Here is a 22,929-nt window from a genome sequence, read left to right on the forward strand (position 1 = left end):
CAAACAAATTTCATTTGTTTTTCTATGAAATTGGAGAATGATACTGGCATTACAAGTATTTTGGTAATAATTAAATAAATTATTTAGGGATGGTGAATGCGGTTTCACATTATTTTCAACTTCTCACCAAGAAATTGGACCTTTGAGATGCTTGGGAATATTCTTCTTACAATAAAATAAAATGGTACTATCATATTAAATAAATTAATAAATATATTTTTAAAACGATGATGGTAAGATTTATTTATTTTTCTATTTTTGTAAATTATTTCCATCTAAAATTATACGTAAACTCGCATTAAAGAAGTGGTAGGTGACAAACTAAAAAAGTACGGGTGAAATTTGATATTTCCTAAACTAGAGGGACTAAAATATAATGTGTAATATTTCTGGTGATTTAGCAGTAAATGAACCGGTATGATTAACGAAATGGCCGGTAATTAAACTACTAAACTTTGTGTTAACGAGGCGGTTTATTTAAGGGCAGTGCTCAGAAGCCTTGTGTCATATGCCCGGGCTTCTCTCCCTCCTCAGTGTGCCTCGCTCCCTCCCTCGCTGATCCCTGAGCTCGCATTGCTTGGGGAGAAGAGAAGAGAGAGGAACAAGGCCGGGGATCGATTGCGCAAGCACTTCACTGTCCTTTTTCCGGCGTTTGTTCTCCGGATCTGGTGAGCTCTGCTTCCCCTGATGCTTGTTGCTCTGTTGGTTTTGGTGGGTTTCGTGAGCGAAAAGGAGGCCCTTTTCTCCCTCATTAATGGTGTGTGGAGCAGCTGACAGAGTGTGAGAATTTTCCACCTGAACGACGACTTTGTGTCCCTTCTTTGTCGCCGATCTTGTTCCTGTCTCTGCGAGGACTGTGCCAGTCCTGCGCCGATCCACTTTTCGTGATTTTTAGCCCCATTGCTCGATAAGTCCTCTTTTGAGGCGGAGATGGATAGGGTTTCTACGGCGTCGATGTTTCCGGGCGTGATCCAGGCGCGGGAGCAGATGTGGATGGCGTGGCAGCAGGTGAAGGCGCCGGTGATCGTGCCTCTGTTGCAGCTGGCGGTGTACATCTGCCTGACCCTGTCGGTGATGCTGTTCGTCGAGAAGGTCTACATGGCCGTCGTGATCACCACCGTTCGGCTCCTTGGCCGCCGCCCGGAGACTCAATACAAGTGGGAGCCGATGGGCGACGACGCCGAGCTCGGCACCTCCGCCTACCCCATGGTGCTCATCCAAATCCCAATGTACAACGAGAAAGAGGTCCGTTCCGCCTTCGGTCGCCTAAAGTCCCCGCCCTAAATTTCGCCGCCACTTCCGCGACCCGCGCGTCTTAATTTTCTTTGAAATTTCAGGTCTACCAGCTCTCGATCGGAGCTGCTTGTGGGCTCTCATGGCCTTCGGATCGCATCATCATCCAAGTGCTCGACGATTCCACCGACGACTCCATTAAGGTACGAGATCAAACTGATTTCAAAGTCCATTATTATTATTTTTCGATTCCCGAAAGACGAATAGATCTCTCCAATAATGTCAGTTTTTTTTGAAACTGCTGTAATTATTTTCCCTCTTTGCGAATTAACACATCCACTTGTTGTGCCTAATTTGACCATTTCCTGCTTGGCACCGACATATTCTGGTGAAAAAAAAAAAAAATTCATCCTCCCCACAATTTAGCTCATCTGGTTAGAAAAATAAATAGTAATCGTTAGTGACTGCGCTGCGAGAAAAATCACAACTTTGGCATGCACTTGCAATGGATCTGACAACGCTATGGCTGGTTGGTGGTTACATGGCAGGAGCTGGTGCAGATAGAGTGCCGGAAGTGGGCGAACAAGGGGGTCAACATAAAGTATGCTATCCGTGATGACAGGGTGGGTTACAAGGCCGGCGCGCTCCGGCAGGGGCTCAAGCATGGCTACGTGAAGGAGTGCGAGTACGTTGTGATCTTCGACGCCGACTTCCAGCCCGAGCCCGACTTCCTCCTCCGCACCATCCCCTTCCTCATCCACAACCCCAAGGTCGCCCTCGTCCAGGGCCGCTGGACTTTCGGTATGATCCCTCCCTTCCCTTCTCTTATGTTATGCAAAAATGTAATTTTTCAACACCGAGAGAGAATAGCACTGACCAAATCAAGGCAAAAAGTAAATTTTCTGATGAGATTATCTTAGAGAAGTTTAAATTATCTCAGAAAAGTTTGGCCTGATTCCTCAATTCGGTGAAAACATTGATGTTTTACTGCATGAGGAGAAGAAACTGAGTACGTAGATTTGTCTTTTAGATGATAGGAAAGGGCCGTGAGCAGAGACATGGAGCGGGAAGTGGTCCCTCGAGTAGTTGCCTCTATACGAGAGAGGCAGAGTAGTAGCTCAGAGTTAGATCAAGCAACTGTGTCGGTGGCCTCCTTTGTATTAGATTATTATTTAATGCAAAGTTATTTTTCGTCGTAGTTGTAAAACATAGTTATGGATTCTGAATCCTTGATCACTAGTTTTAGAAATTCCGTACGTTTATTAATATGTCACTTTTACCCAGAAAAAAATAGTAATTTTCTTCTTTTTTGTTCTTACATAAGTATTTTGAGAGTAGATTGAGTAGGAGAGGACTTGAATTGTTAAAGTTGCATGATGCTTAAGGACCTACAAAATACAAGATCATCGAGGAGTCATGGATAATTATGATCTGCATATTTGTAGACAACCGTACAGCCGAGGTTCTAATTTTGTGGAGTAGGTCATAAGCCCCACATAATAGACTTAGTTGGTGAGATTCATGTTTCTTTTTCATTTTTTTTTGTGCCTTAATTTCATCACTATCATTGTCTCGTTAGATTCTTAGTGGACCTTAATCAAAATCACATGTTAGGCAAACATTGTTTTCTTTTGAAACGTGTGCATCGATTCTAAAGGGCAATGAGTGATTACAGATCCAAGATCACATGAAAAGTTTTAGCTCCGGATCTAAAAGAAGCACACTTCATAAATGGGAGGTGCAACCACAGTAAGAATTTTATTTTACGAAAGGGTAAGAAAGATTCCAGTATTATGAGGTACTGACACATCACATGCATATATTTCCGGTGACAACAGCTTGTGATAAATAATTCTTCAGTCCTGTTCCTTCCTCCCCAATAATTTTTCTCATTTCAGGTTTTCCTTCCTTACCTGTTCTTCTGCTAGCAAGAGGAAGAAAGCACACAAAAAAAGTAGCAGCTAGATAACAACTGTCGTCTGATTCCCACAACTTTAGATAGGAAGATTAAATAAGTAAAGGTCGAACATATCTTTTAGCTTTGGTACTGCCGAAATCGGCTTTAAGTTTTACCTTCCCTCTTCTTTCTGCTTTTCCCATGTGCAATTATACTCGCTGCTAACACATCGTAGCTAATTGTCTCCACTTTTTTTTGTTTTCATGCCACCGACACTACAATTTACTGCCTCTATTTTCTTTTCTGAATTTGATTCATCTAATCCAGTCTGCAACAAACAGGGCAACTTGTTCCCACATCCAAACTTATTTTCTTAGTTGCAGGAGATAATAATTAGATAAAAAAATAAAAATATTTAGAACAGTACATTGCTTACCATCCTTGGATGCAATTGATTTCACTGCAGTAAACGCGGATGAAAATATGATGACAAGGATGCAGGAGATGTCTTTGGATTACCATTTCTTTGTTGAGCAGCAAGTGGGATCCTCCACCTATGGCTTCTTCGGCTTCAATGGTTAGTTCTAGACGCACCTTGAAGTAATTAAATCAATGAAGTAGGCTAAGGTGCAGATCATTGCGCTGTAAGAGTGGTGTAGAGATTTGTTCCAAATGCTTGAACCGATTTTCTCACAGGAACTGCTGGGGTATGGCGGATTTCTGCTGTCAATGAGGCTGGAGGTTGGAAGGACCGGACGACCGTAGAGGACATGGATTTGTCTGTTCGAGCAAGCCTCAAGGGATGGAAATATATATTCCTTAAAGACCTCGAGGTATATACATTAACTGAGATTAGTTAAGAAAATATCAAATGCGATACTAAGCATGAACTAAATCAGAAGTTTTACTACTGATTCGCTATGATAATACCCTAATCCATTTCATGAATTTTATTGAACATGTGAAGGTCAAAAGTGAACTACCAAGCACCTTCAAGGCCTTCCGCCATCAGCAACACAGATGGTCCTGTGGCCCAGCAAACTTGTTCAGGAAAATGGTGATGGAAATATGCAAAAATAAGGTCACTTGCCTTTCAATATTGCAACTGCAAAACACTTATTTTTTCTATAGATTTTGATCAAAATCCTATATCAATACAGAAAGTGACTCTCTGGACAAAGATCTACGTCATATACAGTTTTTTCTTTATCAGAAAGATTGTAGGTCATATTGTGACCTTCATATTTTACTGCATTGTTATACCAATGACAGTCTTCATTCCTGAAGTACAAATACCAAAGTGGGGTTTAGTGTACATTCCTTCAATCATTACTCTGCTGAATTCAGTTGGAACACCAAGGTATGAGAAGAACTCAAAGAGTTATATATCTTCATTTTGCTGTTTTGTTAGTCTTGCCAACTTATTTGATGATCACGGAGATGAAAAACTCCTTAATCATCAAATAAAGGCACAATTCTTGTCCCCTCTTTGGCTAAATTTAAAGATCCATCACTCGATCAATTGTCGCAGGTCTTTTCATTTGCTGATGTTCTGGATCCTTTTTGAGAATGTCATGTCTCTGCATAGAACAAAAGCAACCTTAAGTGGCCTCTTGGAAGCAGGAGGGAAAGTCAATGAATGGGTGGTGACCGAAAAGCTTGGAGATATTATGAAGACAAAATCTAAAGCAGCTAGGAAGCCACGGCTTAGAATTGGTGACAGGTAATCACAGTTCTTCCATTCCATCTCATGCACTCAGTTTATCTGATTGCTTTGCTTAATTCTAAAAATCTTAGAAGCAAAGTCTGCAACATTTTGAGGAGAAGCTTCGCACGAATAATATCACATTGATATGATCCTTTTCTTGTCCTCAAAAACAGATTGCATCTAATGGAGCTCTGTACTGGGTTATATCTTTTCTTCTGCGGGTGCTATGACCTGGCCCATGGGAAAAACCATTACTACATCTACCTCTATCTTCAAGCGATCGCATTCATAATTGTCGGATTTGGTTATGTTGGCACCTTTGTTCCACAATCCTAATGGTCATAACTCCTTATACGACCAACTGCTTTCAATATACATTACGTCAGTATTATATCCAATACACGGGTTTGCATCAGCTCAAGCACCTGTCTGAAACCATTCACTTAAGAAAAGAACCACTCATCATATTTGAAGGCAGACTTCTATCTAATAGGAGCCTTGTGTGAATAGTGAGTCAGTATAAATATTATTGTCTACCCAAATGTAATAGATAGAAGGGCCTGAATCTCTTCTGCAGAAGCTAAGGCAACGGCAGTTGAGAGAGAGATAAGATTTAGCTTTGTGATGTGTGCAAGCTAGCAATTCTAGTTTATTTATAATTATTGAATTTCCCTTATATTCCTTTGTATTGTTGTATCCAGAACAAGCCCAAAGAAGCCAGCTGGGAACATCCAGTTAATTTTTAGCTATTGATGTGTTTTATCCTCAAATATGAAGATGTTGTAATCATTCTCGCAAGATGTCATTTAGTATTCTCTCATTTTGGTAAATGAAATCCCTTTTTGTGTTTCAGTACTGCATATTTTGCAGCCAGTTTGACAATTTCAAATAAAAAGGGGCACTCTTTCGATTTTTGCCCAAGATCTTTTTATTGTATGAAACATTCTAGCATCAACAATCGACATGGTTTGCACTCACTTCTACATTTGACACAGCTTTTGAATGGGTTCTGTCTTAATCTATCACCTAAAATATATCTGAGAAGCATAGATACCTTGATATACCAATCATACAATCTGTAAACCACATGGCAATGCCAATCAAGGTTTATGATAGAGGAGAGACATACTGGTTGGTAGGGTTTATGACAATGCTAATCTTGACGTGAACCAATTTTGAACACAAAACCAAGTTCTAATGCACCATGCAAAATTGGATCCACGTAAGAAGGAAAAATTCTTCTTCTGAAGTTGAGCAATTTGACATTTCTTGTTCCTTTATTTTTTTTTTAACAACACTAGCACGGCCCAGCTTATGCAATTCTCACCTTTCCCTTTCAAAGTGCATGCCCATATTTTGCTCTATCTACATGAAATCAGCAAAGTAAAGATTTAGTAACTTATCTTTTGATTAGAAAACAAAGTTACATTCACATCATACCAAGTTCCTCATGATTCAATAAGATGTTTAACATGTAGTGAGTCGGTGATATTGGATTCTTTTGAGTGGGTGATAACAATTTTTTTTCCCAATAAGATCTTTAGCTGTTCTCAGGATAATGATGTAATAGCAGGGCATCTTCTCAATTTTTTAGGTAATCCCATTCGGAAGCTGAGAAGATGGCACGGTCAGAATGATGTGGTTGAAATTTTGACCGAATTGCCGTGACCCAGAAGGAAAGGGTATGATGAGCTGTCTTTTATGTTAATCAAGTCATCAGAAGGTCTCTGGTCAACGCTACCTACAGACAACGATCAAGTTGTCTCGATCCCGTACCTCGATGCTCGAAATAGGTCCTAAAAATATATAGAGTCGAATAAATAGTAGAATAATGAAGTGCATAGAGAATAAGTATAGAAAAAGTACCTTAGCCCAAGGGTATTTTCTAATAGATCGGTGAGTTAGTCGTGACGTTTATCGAGTCGTCGTGATCTGGAAGAGATGACGACACAGAACCAGATGTGACATGGATTCGGAGGCGATGGCGCAGAGTGGGATGCGACAGCAACACGCAAGTTGAAATATAGCAGTGACACATAGGTCGGAATATGGTAGAGGCACGCAGGCCAGAATATGGCAAAGGCATGCAGGCCGGAATATGACAACAGCACATAAACTGGAATACAACAGCAACTCGAAGGTCGGAACATGACACGCAGACTTTAAATATAACAATAGCTCGAAGGCTGAATGTAGTAACCACAAGGAGCCGAACGGAGTAGGCGGCATGGGGTCGCAAAGTCAGCCAACAGAGGGCTGCCAACACGAGAAAGGAGATGGCGGTTGCCGACTAGTTGGATTAAAAGACAGGAGATGCTGGGGCAGCGTGGTCGGCCAGACAACAAGGGGGGGGGGGGGGTGATTGGCCACTGGAGGCCGTGGCAATCGCTGAATGCGACGGCGACCGCTAGATGCAACGTCAACTGAGGGCGAAGGCGACGAGAGAGGCCCAAGCGTGCCGAAAGAGAGACGTGGCACTGGCGGCGGTATGAAGAGGAGAACGGGGGGGATGAGCCAGCAACATCCGCGTGGAGAGGAAGAAGAGGAGGCTGCTTGTGATGGTGTTGGCGTGGAGAGGGAAAAGGGGGAGGAGTCGGCAACATCCACGTGGAGAGGAAGAAGAGGAGGCTGCTCGCGATGGCGTCGACGTGGAGAGGGAGAGATGACCATGTGTGCTTGGCGACGGTGGCAGCTGAGTCCGATGGTGGAAACTAAGAGCATCCACAGTCGTTGGACCTCTTAGAGAGCTCCTTCGTTGCCATATCCGAGCCACATCAAAAGTAAAAAACCTCACATATCTTTCCACTATCAAAAAAACCTTTCAATAACTCTTTCATGGGTCCTACTTTTTTTAAACCTCCACACCATATATATCTCTGTCCTAATTAAAAAAATATTTCTAATATTATATTTAAATTAAAAAAAACATTTCTAATATTATATTTAAATTAAAAAACATTTTAAATATTACATTTAAATTAAAAAAACTTATTTTAATTAAAAAAAAAAAAGGGTGAAAGAGCGACTCCATAGGTCTCCATACCTATGGAGCCGCTCCTTCTCAAATGGGGAAGAAGCTCCCTCCCACTATGGGAGAGAGCTTGGAGACCTATGGAGCCGCTCCTTCCCAAATGGGGAAGAAGCTCCCTCCCACTATGGGAGAGAGCTTCTTCCTATTGCCACATCAACAGTGGGAGCTCCGAAGGAGTGGATGCCCTAAGAACTGCCAAAATCCCTTTTTCCTCGACGCTCACCCCTTCTCTAAAAAGCCTCATAACAATAGAAAGACCAAAGTACCTGCATGTCCTCATCTTAATATCACCACATCACTAAACATCTATGGATTGAATCATAGATTCAGCGAATTAATAGATAATTTTTTTCTTAATGAGTGGTTGATTGATGAATTTTTCTTAATAGATGATTGATCTAAAAACGTTAGGCTAATGAGTCATTCATTGTGAGTGTTTTTCATTTATCCTGGTAGATGATAGAAAATTTTCATTGGGCTGAACTGATCACTACTCCAAGATTAGTTAACTTAAGCTGGATACATGCCAACTAAAAAAAATACTTCACATGCCTCTAGAGTAATGATATAACAATAGGACATATTTTTAATTTTTCAGACATATAAGGATCGAGTTCTAATTTCGATAAATTAAGAGATAATTTCCCATAGAAATTTTTTAGATCAAGTCGATAACTTCAAAATTAATCACTGGAAATTGGATGAATAACGGATGCCAACTAAAACAGACACTATGCGTTGATCATTGAAGAAACAAATTGACGTTAACACTTCAAAAGAAAATCCATCAAGTTAGGGTTTGAAAATAGAAAAACAGAAAAAGAAAATAGGACTAAAGTAAAATGATCCTTTGCTAACTCGTATTGAGCGACAGTGAGCAAGAGAGGAGTCCCCTTTCATAGTCGACGTCGGTGAGAGAGGCACGGACTGTTTCTGTCGGGATCCTGGCGATTACCTGCCTCGATCGGGTGGCTACGGCGTCGAGGTCGGGGGCGATGCGCCTCTGCGTTGCCTGATCCGTTGCCGGAATGCGGGTCGGATCCAAGGGCTTTGGCGATCCGATCCAAAATTTTCGGATGAAAAATCGAAATAGTTTAAATTTTAGATCGATTGGATTTCGATTGACCCCACGTTGACGGTAAATGGGCCGAGCCCGTTTACACGATCAGATCGAGGATGCGAGCAATCTCCCCCACGACCTTTCACCTGATGCGATCGGAAATCAAAATCCTTACGACGCAAGCAAACGCAACTTCTCCTTCCCCTCGTCTTCTTTTCCTCGACAGATCTAGGAAGCAGCATAAGGATCGGAAGGGCAAGCGAAGAACAGTTGTTCAAGCCGTGCTAAAGTTGTAAGTGTTTCTCTTTCAATCACTTCCTCTGTGCTCGTCGTTAAACCGGTTCTTTAGCCTGTCTTTGTTTTTGGATCGGACAAGCCAATCTAGTTGCTCTTGTCTTGAAATCCACGCCCTTATTTCTCGTAATTGGCATCGGTTTTGCTGCTGCCGTTGCTTCTTCCACTCGAATTCGAATACTGCTTGTTTAATTGAACGCTCCGGGTATGTGGTGTTACCAAATCTGTTGCTCGGCTCATGCTATTCGATTCTAGCGGCGATTCCTTGTTATTTTCTTCTCAATTTTTTTTTTTTTAAATGAGCAGAGGCAGTATGAACAGTATGTTTTGTTAGGTTTAGAGGCAAGGGTCGGGTTGAAAAGTAATCTGGGAAGGAAAAGGAAGAAGACTAGATAGCTTCTATCTTCCGTTTGATATATGTGATCTTAATGTGACGTGTGTTTCTGTCTATCTCTCAGTTGAGAAAAGGGAAGTCAACAGCTGGGATTCATGGACGTGTTTTTTTTTTCCCTCCTGATATTGCTTTTCGTGATGTAATATTGTCAACCTAAGTTTTTGTTCCTTTGCTATTGTGATCGTATGGATTTTCAATTAAGGAGCATGGTGAGGCTGTGTATATTATAGATCAACATAAGATTTTTCTTTCTTTCTTTTTCTCTTAAAGGAAAGTATTTTTGTGAAGTTGCAATTTTTTCCTTAAGAAAAATATTTCTATGAAGTTGCGATTTTTATCTATTGTATGCCAAATGTCTATGCAATAGATAGATGTTTGTAGATAAGAGAATTCCAACCTTAGTCATTGATATTTTGAGGAATCCAGGTATGTGTATCCCTTTTTTTTTCCATTTAGGTTTGTTTAACCATATTAAGCTATGTTCTACAAAGATTAGCCTGTTGAATTCTTAAAGAGAAGCAATTAGTGATATTTTAACTCATTACCCACTTTATATGCATTTAAGCTTTGAAGTTATGATGGTCTGCTGAACTACGACAAGCTTATATCTCACTTGTGACATGTAACATGTGATTTTCGCTATAAAATCTGTAATACTTTGTTGCAGTCACAGTCATGCATGGATGTTCGTTTTTTTTTAAAAAAAAAAATCTACAATAGCCCTTGTAGTATGTATTTTACATGTGCATTAATTTTCTTGACATTAACTGCACTAGGATGGAGAATTTTAATTTTGCTGACCTTAATGCTTCTAGAGTTATTTGTTTAGTTATAAGTTCGATCAATGAAATAATTGTCTTCCACAATGTTTATTGAGATGCTATGCAATTCTAGAACCATTGTAGAATATAATTCTTGTAAGTGCAAATAATGTAATTGTCTTCATTTTTTTATACATAACAAATTACATATATAACAGTAGAAATTCCAGTTCAAATGGGTGATACCTTTAAACTTCCCATGTCATATTTTTTTTTTTAACAAATCAACATTAGTGTTCCCAACTCAGATCGATCATTGACTTATTTGGGCCTTGCAAATCAACAATGGTTTTGCTCTTTTGTGTTTCGGCTCAAAGATGATTTTTTTGTTTTGTAGAAGCACTTCATGGCAAAAATTAAACCACAAGCACTGCTACTTCAGAGTAAAAAGAAGAAGGCACCATCCCGAATAAGTCTTAGTACCATCATTATTTGCAACATTATTATTGTTCTGGTCATACTATCCTTGTATGCTACTTATAGGCATTGGCATTACAGGTAAGCCTTTCTTCATCCTATTTTCTTGCATGCATGAGTTCTCTTACTACTGGTTTATTTTTATTTAGTTTTCCTCATATTATGCTGTTTAATGTTTGTAAAGATTCTAACATTGACTAATTTTGTTGAAGGCTAAGCAATGGAATTGGCACTGGGATGGAAGATATTGAGGTATATTCAACGTGCTTTTACATTTCTTCAAATATTTCATAAATCAATTATTTTGCTTCTTTTTTCCCTACACTCCTTACCTTATTTTTGATCTTTCAGAATTTTCTACATTTTTTTAATGATATTTCAGTTACTTGAAATCATTTTTTCAATGAAAACAAGAAAACATAACCAGGATTTGATATTGTAATCCACATATTCTGTTTGTTCATTTCTTGTAGCATCTAGAAACATTTGGAGAATCAACAAGATCTGGTCTACCTAATTATGCTGTAAGTTTCTGCAAATTTGTTTTGAGAAGTTTGTATTTATTTTAAATTCTCCTCATCTTGTAAAAGTTATTTTGTTTATTTTTCAAAATGTGAGAGTGTGTCTTACTTCATGTGATTTCATCTACTAGTTTACATGTTCATCTTTAGACATGTATGAAATAGTATGTTCTTTTGTTTGACGAGTGAGAACTACTGTATAAAGTCATACAATGTGCCAACTAACAATAGAGTATCTTATGACACCCCATTTTATCAAACATATGCAAATTATATTCAATGTAATTATCCAGTTGATTGGTATTTAATGAAACTGTATGTTAGTATCATTTCAACATTAACATCAAGTGCATTAGTTCTAACCATCTGGGGTTGGTTTATGTGTTGTTATCATGAACCATATAATTTACGGTGTTCTACCATTAAATCCTTCCACTCATGCATTAAGGATGTTGTTTACTAAAAATCTTACCCAGACATGAAGTCATGGTTTTGATCAAGCTAATGCAATTGTGAGATGTATTATAGCATTTTCCCTTTTAGTAGGGTTATTCATATAGTTATATTCTAGATTAGACTTAGTGACTCAAACAAGCTATTTATGCAAGAACCTGATAGAACACATGATGCAAATAAAAATAGTTGATTTTTAAGATAAATCCGTTGATACAATAAGTCAGATCTGGTTCTAAATTGTAATTTTATTTTAATTTATATCTACTTAATCTAGAATATACTTCTATTTATTTATAATTTTATTATTGTCATCCTACCTATTATATTTTGCATGAGTTGTTGAAATCAAGTTATTATGAAGTCAATAAAAAGGCTCCCATCTCTTTTTTTATTCCTTGATAATGCAAGTTTTTTCTTTCATAATTTTGTGATATCACAAACTTAGATCAGCAATCCATATTGTGTATTTATCCACTTATTCAACTGAATGCATAATCAATGAACTATAGGAGGTGTAGTAAGAAGAAAATTAGTTTTGTTTAAAATTATCAATTACAAGTAATGAATACATGAAAATAAATACCACTCCCAAAAAACCACTTATGATGTCCATTATTACATGCCCATGAACAGTTTACAAGGAATACTGTCAATTTTCAATAAGTTTTCACCATATCTTGGACCCAAATATGAGCTATGTTGCAAAAAGAGAACCAATACGGACAATTTCATGTAGCAAACATGCAGACTAATGTTAATGCAGTGGCGATGTGAGACTAATTGGATTTGTATTTATTTATAAAAGTTGGAAAGTGTAGTGTAATTGATATTACTATGAATATTCACCATTTAGTAAACTGGGAAGTGATTTTGAAATTCTTGGATACAGTAGCTTTATCCTCATATGCTTGGAGTCTTTGTCTACCTCATTCATACCCATGCTAGATATTGACACTTTGAGTAGACACTCGACATCCTTTTCTTGATAACATTAAAGACTTTTAAAACATCCATGTTAGATGCTTGAATCGGCACTCCTTCGAATAATTGATCTCAAGTTCAAGTAACATAGGTTATTTCTAGTGTCTAACATGACTCAGGACAGTTTATGTATGAATCGAATGTGTTAAAAACATAGTATGTGAGAGTAGCATGACTTGGGACAGTGACTTATGGATTTTTTCGTATTAACTTCAGAGACAGCTATATTCTGGTTTGATTTTGAGAGAAAACCTAGCATGTTGTAGCTATATGGATTGTTTCTATTTTAACAGACTGATAAGTATCATCTTATGTCAAAATTCAATATTTCTTGGTTTGGCACTACTTGGATTGAGGAATACTTTTTGCACTTTGTTGATATACTTGTGAATCTTTGATTATGAAGTTAATTGCTCTCCATTTTGTCCCCAAAAAAGGACAATGTGCAAACGGCCTATAGCATTACTAGAAAAAGATGTTAAGCCGCCTCCTCCTTGATTATCTTTTAAGCTTTGCTTTTTCCTTGCTGCAAAAAACTTTGCCAATTAGTTGTTATTTAACTTTTTTACTAATCATAGTTTGCTAATTGTATATCCTTATTCTTAGGGACTAGGGAAATTTTAATGGCAGTCTATCAATGCAATGGAATTTAATATATGACTTCCATTGAAATCTGTTATTTGTAAACCTTCTGACCATCTGGACTGAGTAATTCAGTTTATCTGATTGCCTTGATTGCATTCTACTTCTTTGTCTATATGGATTAGGTATTTATTTTTCTCTTCATTATGCTTTGTTCAATGTATATAGAGACCCGGATGCTGAAATTTATCTTCTCTGTTATGAAATAGATTCTGATTACCGGAAAGGGTCCAATAACTATTGAACTTGACAAGGATTCCTCTCGTGATGTCGTAGATAAGTTTGTTAATTTGTGGTAAGCATTTTTTTTAACTTACTATTTTAGCATTTTGAAATTTTCTGGACAACAAGCTAGGAGTATTTAATGCTCGTGGAAGAAATTGGATGGAAAATAAACATAGCACAATAAAATATGAGAACTTTTCCATATGCATGGAGATCCTAAAAATTCTGGATTTGATATTGAGGATGAACAAACTGATGATTGCAAGATAAAAAAGGGAAATATTTGTATAATGTAATGTTTAAACTGAAAGTTGGATGAACAAACTGATGATTGCAAGATAAAAAAGGGAAATATTTGTATAATGTAATGTTTAAACTGAAAGTTCTTTAAGGAAAAAAAAAAAAAAAAGAGTATAGGGAGTAAGAATACCACTGTCAATATAAGCTGGATTATGGACATGAGACAGGCAACCTCTTGCTTCTACAGATATGGTTTTGTTACAAAGTATCTAGCATAGTCTATGATTCAGTTTTTTTGCAACAGATAATAACTCTGTTGATTATAGTTGATGCTCCATTTGTTTCACCAGAAAATATTTTCTAGAAAAATATGTTTTTGGATTTTCTAATTATTGGTGCAATGGAAAATCATGAATGGAGAATTTAGTTTTGGTCATTAGAGAATATAAATGTTTTTGAAAATGACTTTTTTATAGAAGGAACAGAAGTCATTTTCCTAAAACTGTAGCCATTCAAAAAATTCAGAAACTCTCCGTGAAACAAACAGGGCATAGTAAAAACGGTAGTGCCTTTTATAGGCTAAAAAGGCAACAATGATATTAACTATAAAATTAAGTGAATATAGTAAATTATTCTAAAAGTAGGGAGTTCAGGTACGATAAGTTTCTTATCACTGAATAATGTATAGAAAGGAAAGGTGGTCTGGTGGTAAATAATACAGCACCAAAATTTACAAAACTCACAAAGAGGAAAACTAAATTTTGTTAAGCGGAAAAATGAATTAACAAGAGGATTGGGCCCTATTTTGTAAACTCCCACTATGACCTTTTCACCCAAAAACTTGGAAATAAATAACATATTCCTAAAATAACTTAGACTAATATGGTAATAAATAACCTACTCTTAAATACTCATCTTCTTAAACAGGACTAATGAAAAAATTATTTGGTTTGTGAAAATTTATTTTAATGAAACCCTAATGTTAATGCTAAAATATTTGTTTAGCATCTTTGCCCACCCTCGGGGCACAACGCAAGTGACAAGGCAATAGTGGCACCTATAGGAGTATTTGGGGTCAGCGTCATAAATTTCAGAAAGTCCGGTTGTGATTGTCAGGCCACTTGGTGTTTCACGGATTTATCCTAGTGGCTGGTGAAAATTTTTGTGAGGTTGGGCCGGTCCCAAAAAATAAAATTTAAAATAAATATTTTAGTTTAGTTTATTTTTGTCAACTGTTAAATTTATTTCCTCGAAGATGAAAAATGTAATCAGAAAGTTCTGCATCAACAAATGCTCAAAATGTGATGATTTATTGGATTGGTTAGTGGAAACATATAGATTTCAAATCTTGCAGAAATTATAACTTATGGCTAGCTGAGACATTTTAAGCAAATATTAGTTGTGGTACAGTGTACTATTGACCATAAGCCGCATGCTCCTTGTTTTCATTAATAAGCTGATGAAGAGTATATTTCTCATGCAGCCAGAAAGGCTACTTCAAAGGAATGCTTTTCAATCATGTAATAAAAAATTATATAATTCAAGGAGGGCATTCACAGAAGGCTGGAGCTGCAGTAGAGTGGATACTGAAAGGGAAATCGCAGCACCAGCTTGCTACAAGGTTATGTACCTTTCAGTTCTATTTGCACTTCATATTTCGATTTCTTACTGTAGTTTCTTTGTATCCGAGCTCATAATGTGATTAACATCTAATATTGCATATGAACAGTGGAAAGCACGAGACCTTTGTGCTTGGAACTGGAAAGCCTACCAAGGACAATAAAGAATTTGAGCTCTTTATAACGACAGCAGCAATCTCTGACCTAAATGACAAACTTATTATTTTTGGACGGGTTATCAAGGGCGAAGAAGTTGTACAGGTAATCAAGTAAATCCATGTTTTAGTCAACTTATTTGCTATTTGTTGCTAAAAAATCTAGTCTAAGCACATTATTTTAGCTGCATGGCATTAACTGTCTTGTATTAATATCTATATGATTATTGTCTCCATCAAAGTAATGGTTTATTAGGATTTTCTTTTTTAGGTGGGGTTTTCCTGAAATATTTATTTATGTTTGGCTGGTATAGTAAGATATTCTGCAACATTCTAACCGTTTGGAGTTAGAATACAACAAAACCACCATTTATTTATATTTCAGTGAATTCTACCCTACAAAATTTAAAATGACCACATCGCACCATCTTGGAGTTACGATGTGCTTCCTTGGGCATATGGATTCATACTAGAAATACATCTTTCTTCTTTACCTGATATTAAAATATGCCATATTAGCTCTAGTCACATTATGGTTCAACATAAGGTCCATGAAAAGGGTTTGATGTTAGCTTAAAAGTGAGCAAGAATTTGATGACCCACCATTAGGTCAAACAGGGAAGAAGTTGGGTCTGAATTAAAATATTTGGAGGCATACATGAAATAGGTAGATTACTAACAACTTGGAACAACAAGGGCGACAAACTCACAATATGGCAAGATCTGTAAAATTCCAAACTGCTGGAGATACTATTTATTGAAAGTATCAGGAATGGGTTTATTGCCCTTAACTTTGATGTGTGTAATGTTTGGCATTATAAGCATAAGCATGCTTCTTTGAGATTCTTGCATTTGTTTCAGTTAGATAAAACACGATAAAATGCAATATTTTTTTTTTTATAAGTTTAGAGGTGTCAAATGGGTTCACCCAACATAAAGCAGTTTGGGCTATACTTGGCAAGCCCAGCCTCGATTGAGATGGGATGAGCCATGCTAGGTCCAACATAGGTCTGACACAGACCAAAGCATTCCAAGTCAGGTCAGGTGGCAGACAAGCGCACTGACCCATTTGACACCTCTGCTTTTGGACTAAGGTTGGGTTGGTTCCCAGTGTATTTTTGTATGACCCCATACAACTTGTTTATATTCTGGGCTGTTCTGGCCAGGCATAGCCATTGACATCTCTGGATAGGTTTAGGATATTTTTAGCGTTGGAAGTCCATGTGGAGGTAATAATGAGTTCTTTTATGCCATTTGATTTGTTTTGCTATGTTCCCATAGGAAATTGAGAAAGTCGATACTGACCAACGCTATCAGCCTAAGTCACCAGTCGGCATCACCAATGTCATTCTGAAGCAGGAAGCTTAAAGTAAAATTGTGTTCCTCTTCGGTTCAGTTTGGAATTTGACAATGCCTCACATCTCACTGCTCAGCAAGTTTTGGCATCAATAGCTCAATGTGGATAGTATCAGGCTTTATGTTGTATTAGTAGTTCTTTGAATGGGTCTTTCAGAGACTTTCCCAATTATACACGGATTTTGTTGCCTCAGTATTTGCATCCAAGAAATTGGATCCTCTGATGTTCGGTATGTGTATTGAATTTTTATCATTTGTTGCTTTTAGAAATGTAACAATTTTTTGTACTTTGTTCGGTACATGCTCTATATTTTCGTCCATTACACACATTTATTCTTATATCATTATAAATATATAATCTTTAAGTCTCAAACCTAGCGAAAGTAAAAGCTGACAAGGGAAGAGATCGCCATAGCTTGCTTGATATTTCTTCCTCACTGTGCTGTCATTGATGCAAAGATACATCCCATTGATTCAAAGCAACAAGCAACAGCGGTAATAGTACAAAAAAGAGCACAACAAAGCTCCAAGTCCTTAGCTCACGCAGTAAAAGTTAATTTAACGTCTCCTTCAAACTCCCACACTATAGTCTAGTCCATGTCAATGCTGCTGACTCTCATACACCCCCACAGATTCCTCAGCAACCTCTGCAAACAATTAATTGTCATAATCACTTTAAAATTACTCGTCTTCATATTTTGATCATTTAGAAGACGATCAAGTAGAGAAAAGATGCATACCTTCTTTGGCTTTTGGTGGAGGATCTCCGGAGGGACTTTGTACAGGTCCTCGTCCACAGCCTTCCCAGCTCCACTTTGCTGGTGCTTCATGGTTACCTCCCTGTGGAGCTCTCCGCGACGTGCCCTTCCGGCCACTGAAACATTGAAACGGCCGCGGAAGAACTCCGACGAGTCGAAGTACTGGCCGATGGGGAGGTCGTCGCAGTAGTGGTGGTTCCAACACCCAAACGCCGGGACTTGTAGATGACCTTTCACCGCACCCTGCAACCATAAAACTTACGTCAGTCTCAAGTGCTCTCAAACTCATCGATCTGCACATTCATGCAGACCTCCATTGCGAGAAGAAGACTCAAACTATGGAGGCAGATGGTGGTTGGGGATGCATTAGTAACGGAAGCTGGTGGACTTGTAGCTGTCATCGAATTGGGTTTGTCTTGAGTCTTCCTTCCTCTTTGATTAGCAGAGGTACATGTCAGAATGGTTTGTGGTTTCAATGTGGCTCTGTTTCCCAGATTCTCATTGCTGTGCCTGTGCAGATGAAGTGGTGCATTATGGTGGTGTTGACGCCCGAGTACTTGCAGGTCTAAAATCCTTGCAATTCAGTGGCCCCGTGCACTGTCACCTGAAAGTGAAACCCTAGCTAGCTAACTCCTCTCTTTTCATGGTGGGGTGGGACATAATCATTTATACTGAACGTTGCTCGTACATTATTTTGTGTGGCCTGGAAATCCAACTAGCAAAATCTGGTGGGGTGGTTGTTGGGTTGGAATAATCAAAATCGTTGTTTGATGAAGTACTGTATTAGAAAGTTCAATACTCAATATGACATTGGGTTGAAATCATCAGTATCATTGTGATGCTGGATTAAAGAAATCAGAACTGTGATATTAAATTAAAAATTTCAACATCTATGGATTTATGTTGATCAATCCTATAATATTGCTGGGTTGAAAGGTTTAATATCATAGATCAACACCACAGTGTTATTGAAAAAAAAATCAAAACTATTGTACTTCTACCATTGAAAATTTAATTAACATCATATAGTAAATCTAGAAAAATCAGCATCATTGATAATGCGATGGAGAAATCTCTAAAAAATTATATATATATTTTTCTGATATTGAATGGACACATAACACTTCTTATCATGTATGAATGCTTTACATTCAAATGATTGTAATCACACCATCAACTCGTCTTTCCAAAATCCTAAACTACACAGCAATAGATAATAAATCCTAAAATAATATAGTCTAAATAAATATAAATAAAATAATCTTCAAATAAATTTTCAAATCAATATTGACATAATATTTGTGTACACTATTTTTACAAATATACATTTAGATTACATAAAAACAAAAAATTGTAGCTAGTAGAATACATATATGAGGAAATTTTGAAGAGAATCAATAAGAAAATAGAATGAGGTAAGAGTCAAGAATTAAATTTTATTAAAAGTTGTTTAAGTCCTTAGTTTTTATAGTTAGTTTGAACTTTTAAAAAGTTTTTTTAGTTTTTTTAAGAAAAGTCTGTTAGGTTTTTGTTAGAAAAAAATAGGGTCTATTATTTTATCAAGAGTAGGTTGTGTCCTACTATAAAAAAAAAGGGATTAGGATTCTATGTATTGATCATGTTTTGAGTTAATACAATTTATGATTTCCATTTCTCCTGTGAGAATTGACAAATTTCCTATTCTTGTTTGCTTCACTTTGCTACATCAATTGCTATCAGAATTGACAAATTCCTGTGAGAATTGACAAATTTATGAACTTTTGGGTTCATTAGTAGTGAAAATCTTTCCAACCTACGAGTCTGACTTGGAAGAAAAAATAACCAAGAAGCTTTTAAGTCTAAGGGGTATGGAGTCAAAGATATATTGGAATTGGTTCATTCTGATTTGTGTGATCCTATGAGCATCCAGGCAAGAGGTTGTTTCAAATATTTCATCTATTTTATAGACAACTATTTGAGATACGGATATATTTACTTGATGTGTCGCAAGTCTAAGTACTTTGATTAGTTCAAAGAGTACGAGGCTGATGTGGAGAAACGACAAAGTAAAAGTATCAAGACATTACGGTAAGATCGTAGTGGCAAGTACCTCTTGGGAGAATTTAGGAGTCATTTAACAGAAGTAGGGATTCAATCTCAACTAACTGCACCTGGTACACCCCAACAGAATGGTGTAGGAAAAGGAAGGTATAGGACTCTTATGGAAATAAGTAGATTGATAAGTTATTAAGAATATTATCAAAATCATTTTAAGGATATACTCTGGAAACGGGAGTGAATATAGTACCTTCTAAAGTCAGAACTCTCTACTCATATAGAAATGCTGAATAGGCGTAAGCCTATTTCGAAGCATATTCGGATTCGGGTAGTCCAGCACATATGCAGAAGAGAGACAATGATAAGTTGGACAGGAATTCACTTGTTTGTGAGTTATCCTAGTGAAATGAAAGTAGGATTATAGTCTTAAAAATCAGAAGGTCATTGTTAGCATCAATGACCGATTTTTAGAAAAGGACTAAGTAATAAACCATGTGCCCATAAGAAAATTTGTTCTTAAGGAAATAATAAAAGGCATGTCTAATCTAGTACCAACTGTACAAGATGAGATACCACAAGGAAACTGCAACACGTATCACAAATGATACACAATTACAGAAAGTACCTTGTCGTAGTGGGAGGGTTGCTCGGCAACCTAAAAAGATTCATGTTTTGGGAGAGTTTTTGGACTCGATCCCTGGAGGACATGAACCTGATCTCCGGACATATGACGAAACACTCCAAGATAAAGATGCAACATCTTGGCAAAGAGTAATGAATAACAGAATTAGAATATATGTATTCTAATAAAATCTGGAAGCTTGTAGAACCACCAAATGGTGTAAAAGCCTTTGGGTGTTAAAAGGTCTATAATAGGAAAAGAGGGATAGAAAGGAAGGTAGTAACTTTCAAAGCAAGGCTTGATGAAAAAGGAAACTTTTTCACTGGTAGCCATGCTTAAGTCTATCCGGATTCTTTTATCTATTTGGCAAGTGGATGTCAAGACAGCATTCCTTAATGGAAGTCTTGATGAAAGCATCCATATAAAGCAACCAGAAGGGTTCATTGCAAAGGGCTAAGAGCATCTTGTGTGCAAGCTCAGTCAGTCTATGGACTGAGGCAAAGCTTCAAGGTCTTGGAATATCCGGTTTATCAAAGTAATCCAGACTTATAGATTTATTGAGTAAACGGATAAGTCTTGTGTATACAAAAGGTGTGATGGAAACGTGGTGGTATTTCTTGTACTATACGTAGATAGCATTTTTGGTAGTTGGAAACAATATCAAAATATTGTCAGAAGTAGGGGTATGGTTGTCCAAATAATTCGATATAAAGGACTTGGGAGAATGTATATATTCTTGAGATCAAAGTAATAAGGGATCGCAAGAAAAGAATATTTTACTTATCCCAAGTTTCATACATCGGAAAAATCCTTGCTCGTTTTAAGCATGCAAAACTCCAAGAAAGGTTTCTTAACTTTTCAGGATGGAGTAACTTTATCTAAAGATATGTCTCTGTAGACATCAAAGGAGATAAAGGAAATAAAGGCAGTTCTTTATCGGAAGCCTAATGTATGCTATGCACGAGATCAGAAATCTATTTTGCCAAGGGCATAGTTAGTAGATATCAAAGTAACCCTGGACAAGGACATTGAACTGCAGTAAAGCATATATTGAAGTACCTTAGAGGCACTAGAGATTATATGCTAGCTTACAAGGCAGTTAATTTGGTCTTTGTGGGTTGCACAGATTTTGACTTCCAATCGGATAGGGACAATATTAAGTCAACCTCGGGGTTTTGTGTTTACTTTAGGAGGTAAAGTCATAACTATGGAAGAGTGATAAGCATAGGTGTTTTTCTGGACTCCACCATAGAAGCTGAGTATATGGCAAGCCTCTGAGGTAGCCATAAAAGCTGAATGACTTAATAACCTCAAGATAGACTTAGATATGATTTCTGGTTTGTCCAAAGATTATTACAATTTATTGTAATAATAGTGGTGCAGTAGCAAACTCGAAGAAACCATGAGTCTATAAGGCAAGTAAACACAATAGAGCGCAAGTACTACCCAATACGAGAAATTGTATAACGAGGAGAAGTTGTTGCCGCCTATATTGCATCAGATGATAACCTAAGGTCCTTATAAGGCTTTTAAGGCATGAGAATCTGATGGACATGTTGAAACATAAGTGTTTTAGTATAAGTATTGTTAGAATGTATACTAAAAGCCTAGCTTTTGGTATAAAACATTTATCTAGAAATAAGAATCACATTGGTCAAATGTCTACATTTGTGATAAATGTAGTTGTTCAATTAATTTATATTGTAGATAACATGGTGTGTGGTGTCACACACAAAAGATCATGTTATCAGTACCTTATAAATTATAAACAGTAGCTCACGACCAAGATGGAAAGGAACAAACCATTGGAAAGTCGTAGTGTAATTAGGTATTAGTTTATCTTAACTATATAATTACACTAGTACACTTAGAGTGTATTGAGTAGGATCATTTGAGGTCGTTCCTTTTATACTGACTTTATGAAGGAACAAAGACCTCAGTTATTATGGAAGTGTGTGCTCTTAATCCTAATATAATAACAAGCACATATATTTGATATTTATTTCTTTAATTTATCAATGGGTGAGATTTACTTCGATAAATCAATAAGCCCGATAAGTTGGGAAATGATATCACTTATAGTGTGTGTTGTTGATTATAGAAGGAAACTATGTCCTAGTAATCTAGGTTGAGAATGTCCCCAAGAGGAGCTCATAAGGATTGTCATGTTAAACCCTGCAGGTGGACTTAGTCCGACATGACAATGAAGTTGAGTGGTACTACTCTTGGAGCTAGATATTAATTAAGTGAGTTGTCAGTAACTTACTTAATTAGTGGACATTTGTTATCTTAAACAAGGGAGACTAACACACTCATAATAAGAAGGAGCCCAAAATGTAATTTGGGATTGGTGCGGTAGATCAATAATAGTTCTCTAGTGGATTGAATTATTATTGATAAAATTAAGTTGTGTGTTCGGGGCGAGCACGGGATGCTTAATTTTATCGGGAGACCAAAACCAA

At 37.1% G+C, this 22,929-nt stretch overlaps 3 protein-coding genes across 5 annotated transcripts; 2 read left to right on the top strand and 1 right to left on the bottom strand.

Moving 5' to 3' along the window:
• Positions 1 to 514: 514 nt before the first annotated feature.
• Positions 515 to 5,583, top strand: LOC122008248 (probable glucomannan 4-beta-mannosyltransferase 9). 2 transcript variants are annotated; one of them, XM_042563912.1, is made up of 9 exons: positions 515 to 1,245; positions 1,338 to 1,436; positions 1,782 to 2,034; positions 3,597 to 3,707; positions 3,827 to 3,963; positions 4,098 to 4,211; positions 4,291 to 4,490; positions 4,662 to 4,853; positions 5,012 to 5,583. In XM_042563912.1, exons 1-9 carry the CDS (start codon positions 931 to 933, stop codon positions 5,172 to 5,174), a joined length of 1,584 nt encoding a protein of 527 aa, XP_042419846.1. In that variant the 5' UTR covers positions 515 to 930; the 3' UTR covers positions 5,175 to 5,583. The 2 variants fall into 2 exon arrangements, with proteins under 2 accessions (XP_042419846.1, XP_042419845.1); XM_042563911.1 differs by having other exon boundaries at positions 4,291 to 4,853.
• A 3,460-nt stretch (positions 5,584 to 9,043) lies between these two features.
• Positions 9,044 to 17,340, top strand: LOC122008249 (peptidyl-prolyl cis-trans isomerase CYP21-4-like). Of its 2 annotated transcripts, none has more exons than XM_042563914.1 (8): positions 9,044 to 9,221; positions 10,776 to 10,936; positions 11,068 to 11,107; positions 11,329 to 11,379; positions 13,665 to 13,750; positions 15,404 to 15,541; positions 15,650 to 15,800; positions 16,976 to 17,340. In XM_042563914.1, exons 2-8 carry the CDS (start codon positions 10,785 to 10,787, stop codon positions 17,060 to 17,062), a joined length of 705 nt encoding a protein of 234 aa, XP_042419848.1. In that variant the 5' UTR covers positions 9,044 to 9,221; positions 10,776 to 10,784; the 3' UTR covers positions 17,063 to 17,340. The 2 variants fall into 2 exon arrangements, with proteins under 2 accessions (XP_042419848.1, XP_042419849.1); XM_042563915.1 differs by lacking the exon at positions 9,044 to 9,221 and adding an exon at positions 9,244 to 9,428.
• Positions 17,341 to 17,425: 85 nt separating this feature from the next.
• Positions 17,426 to 18,345, bottom strand: LOC122008250. Its single transcript, XM_042563916.1, has 3 exons — positions 18,120 to 18,345; positions 17,791 to 18,051; positions 17,426 to 17,697 (listed from the first exon to the last, which is right to left on the bottom strand). The coding sequence occupies exons 1-3, from the start codon at positions 18,207 to 18,209 to the stop codon at positions 17,641 to 17,643; spliced, it is 408 nt and encodes a 135-aa protein (XP_042419850.1). The 5' UTR covers positions 18,210 to 18,345; the 3' UTR covers positions 17,426 to 17,640.
• Between the last annotated feature and the right edge of the window lie 4,584 nt (positions 18,346 to 22,929).

Source organism: Zingiber officinale, chromosome 8A, assembly GCF_018446385.1.
Source record: "Zingiber officinale cultivar Zhangliang chromosome 8A, Zo_v1.1, whole genome shotgun sequence".
In the NCBI taxonomy this organism is placed as follows: domain Eukaryota; kingdom Viridiplantae; phylum Streptophyta; class Magnoliopsida; order Zingiberales; family Zingiberaceae; genus Zingiber; species Zingiber officinale.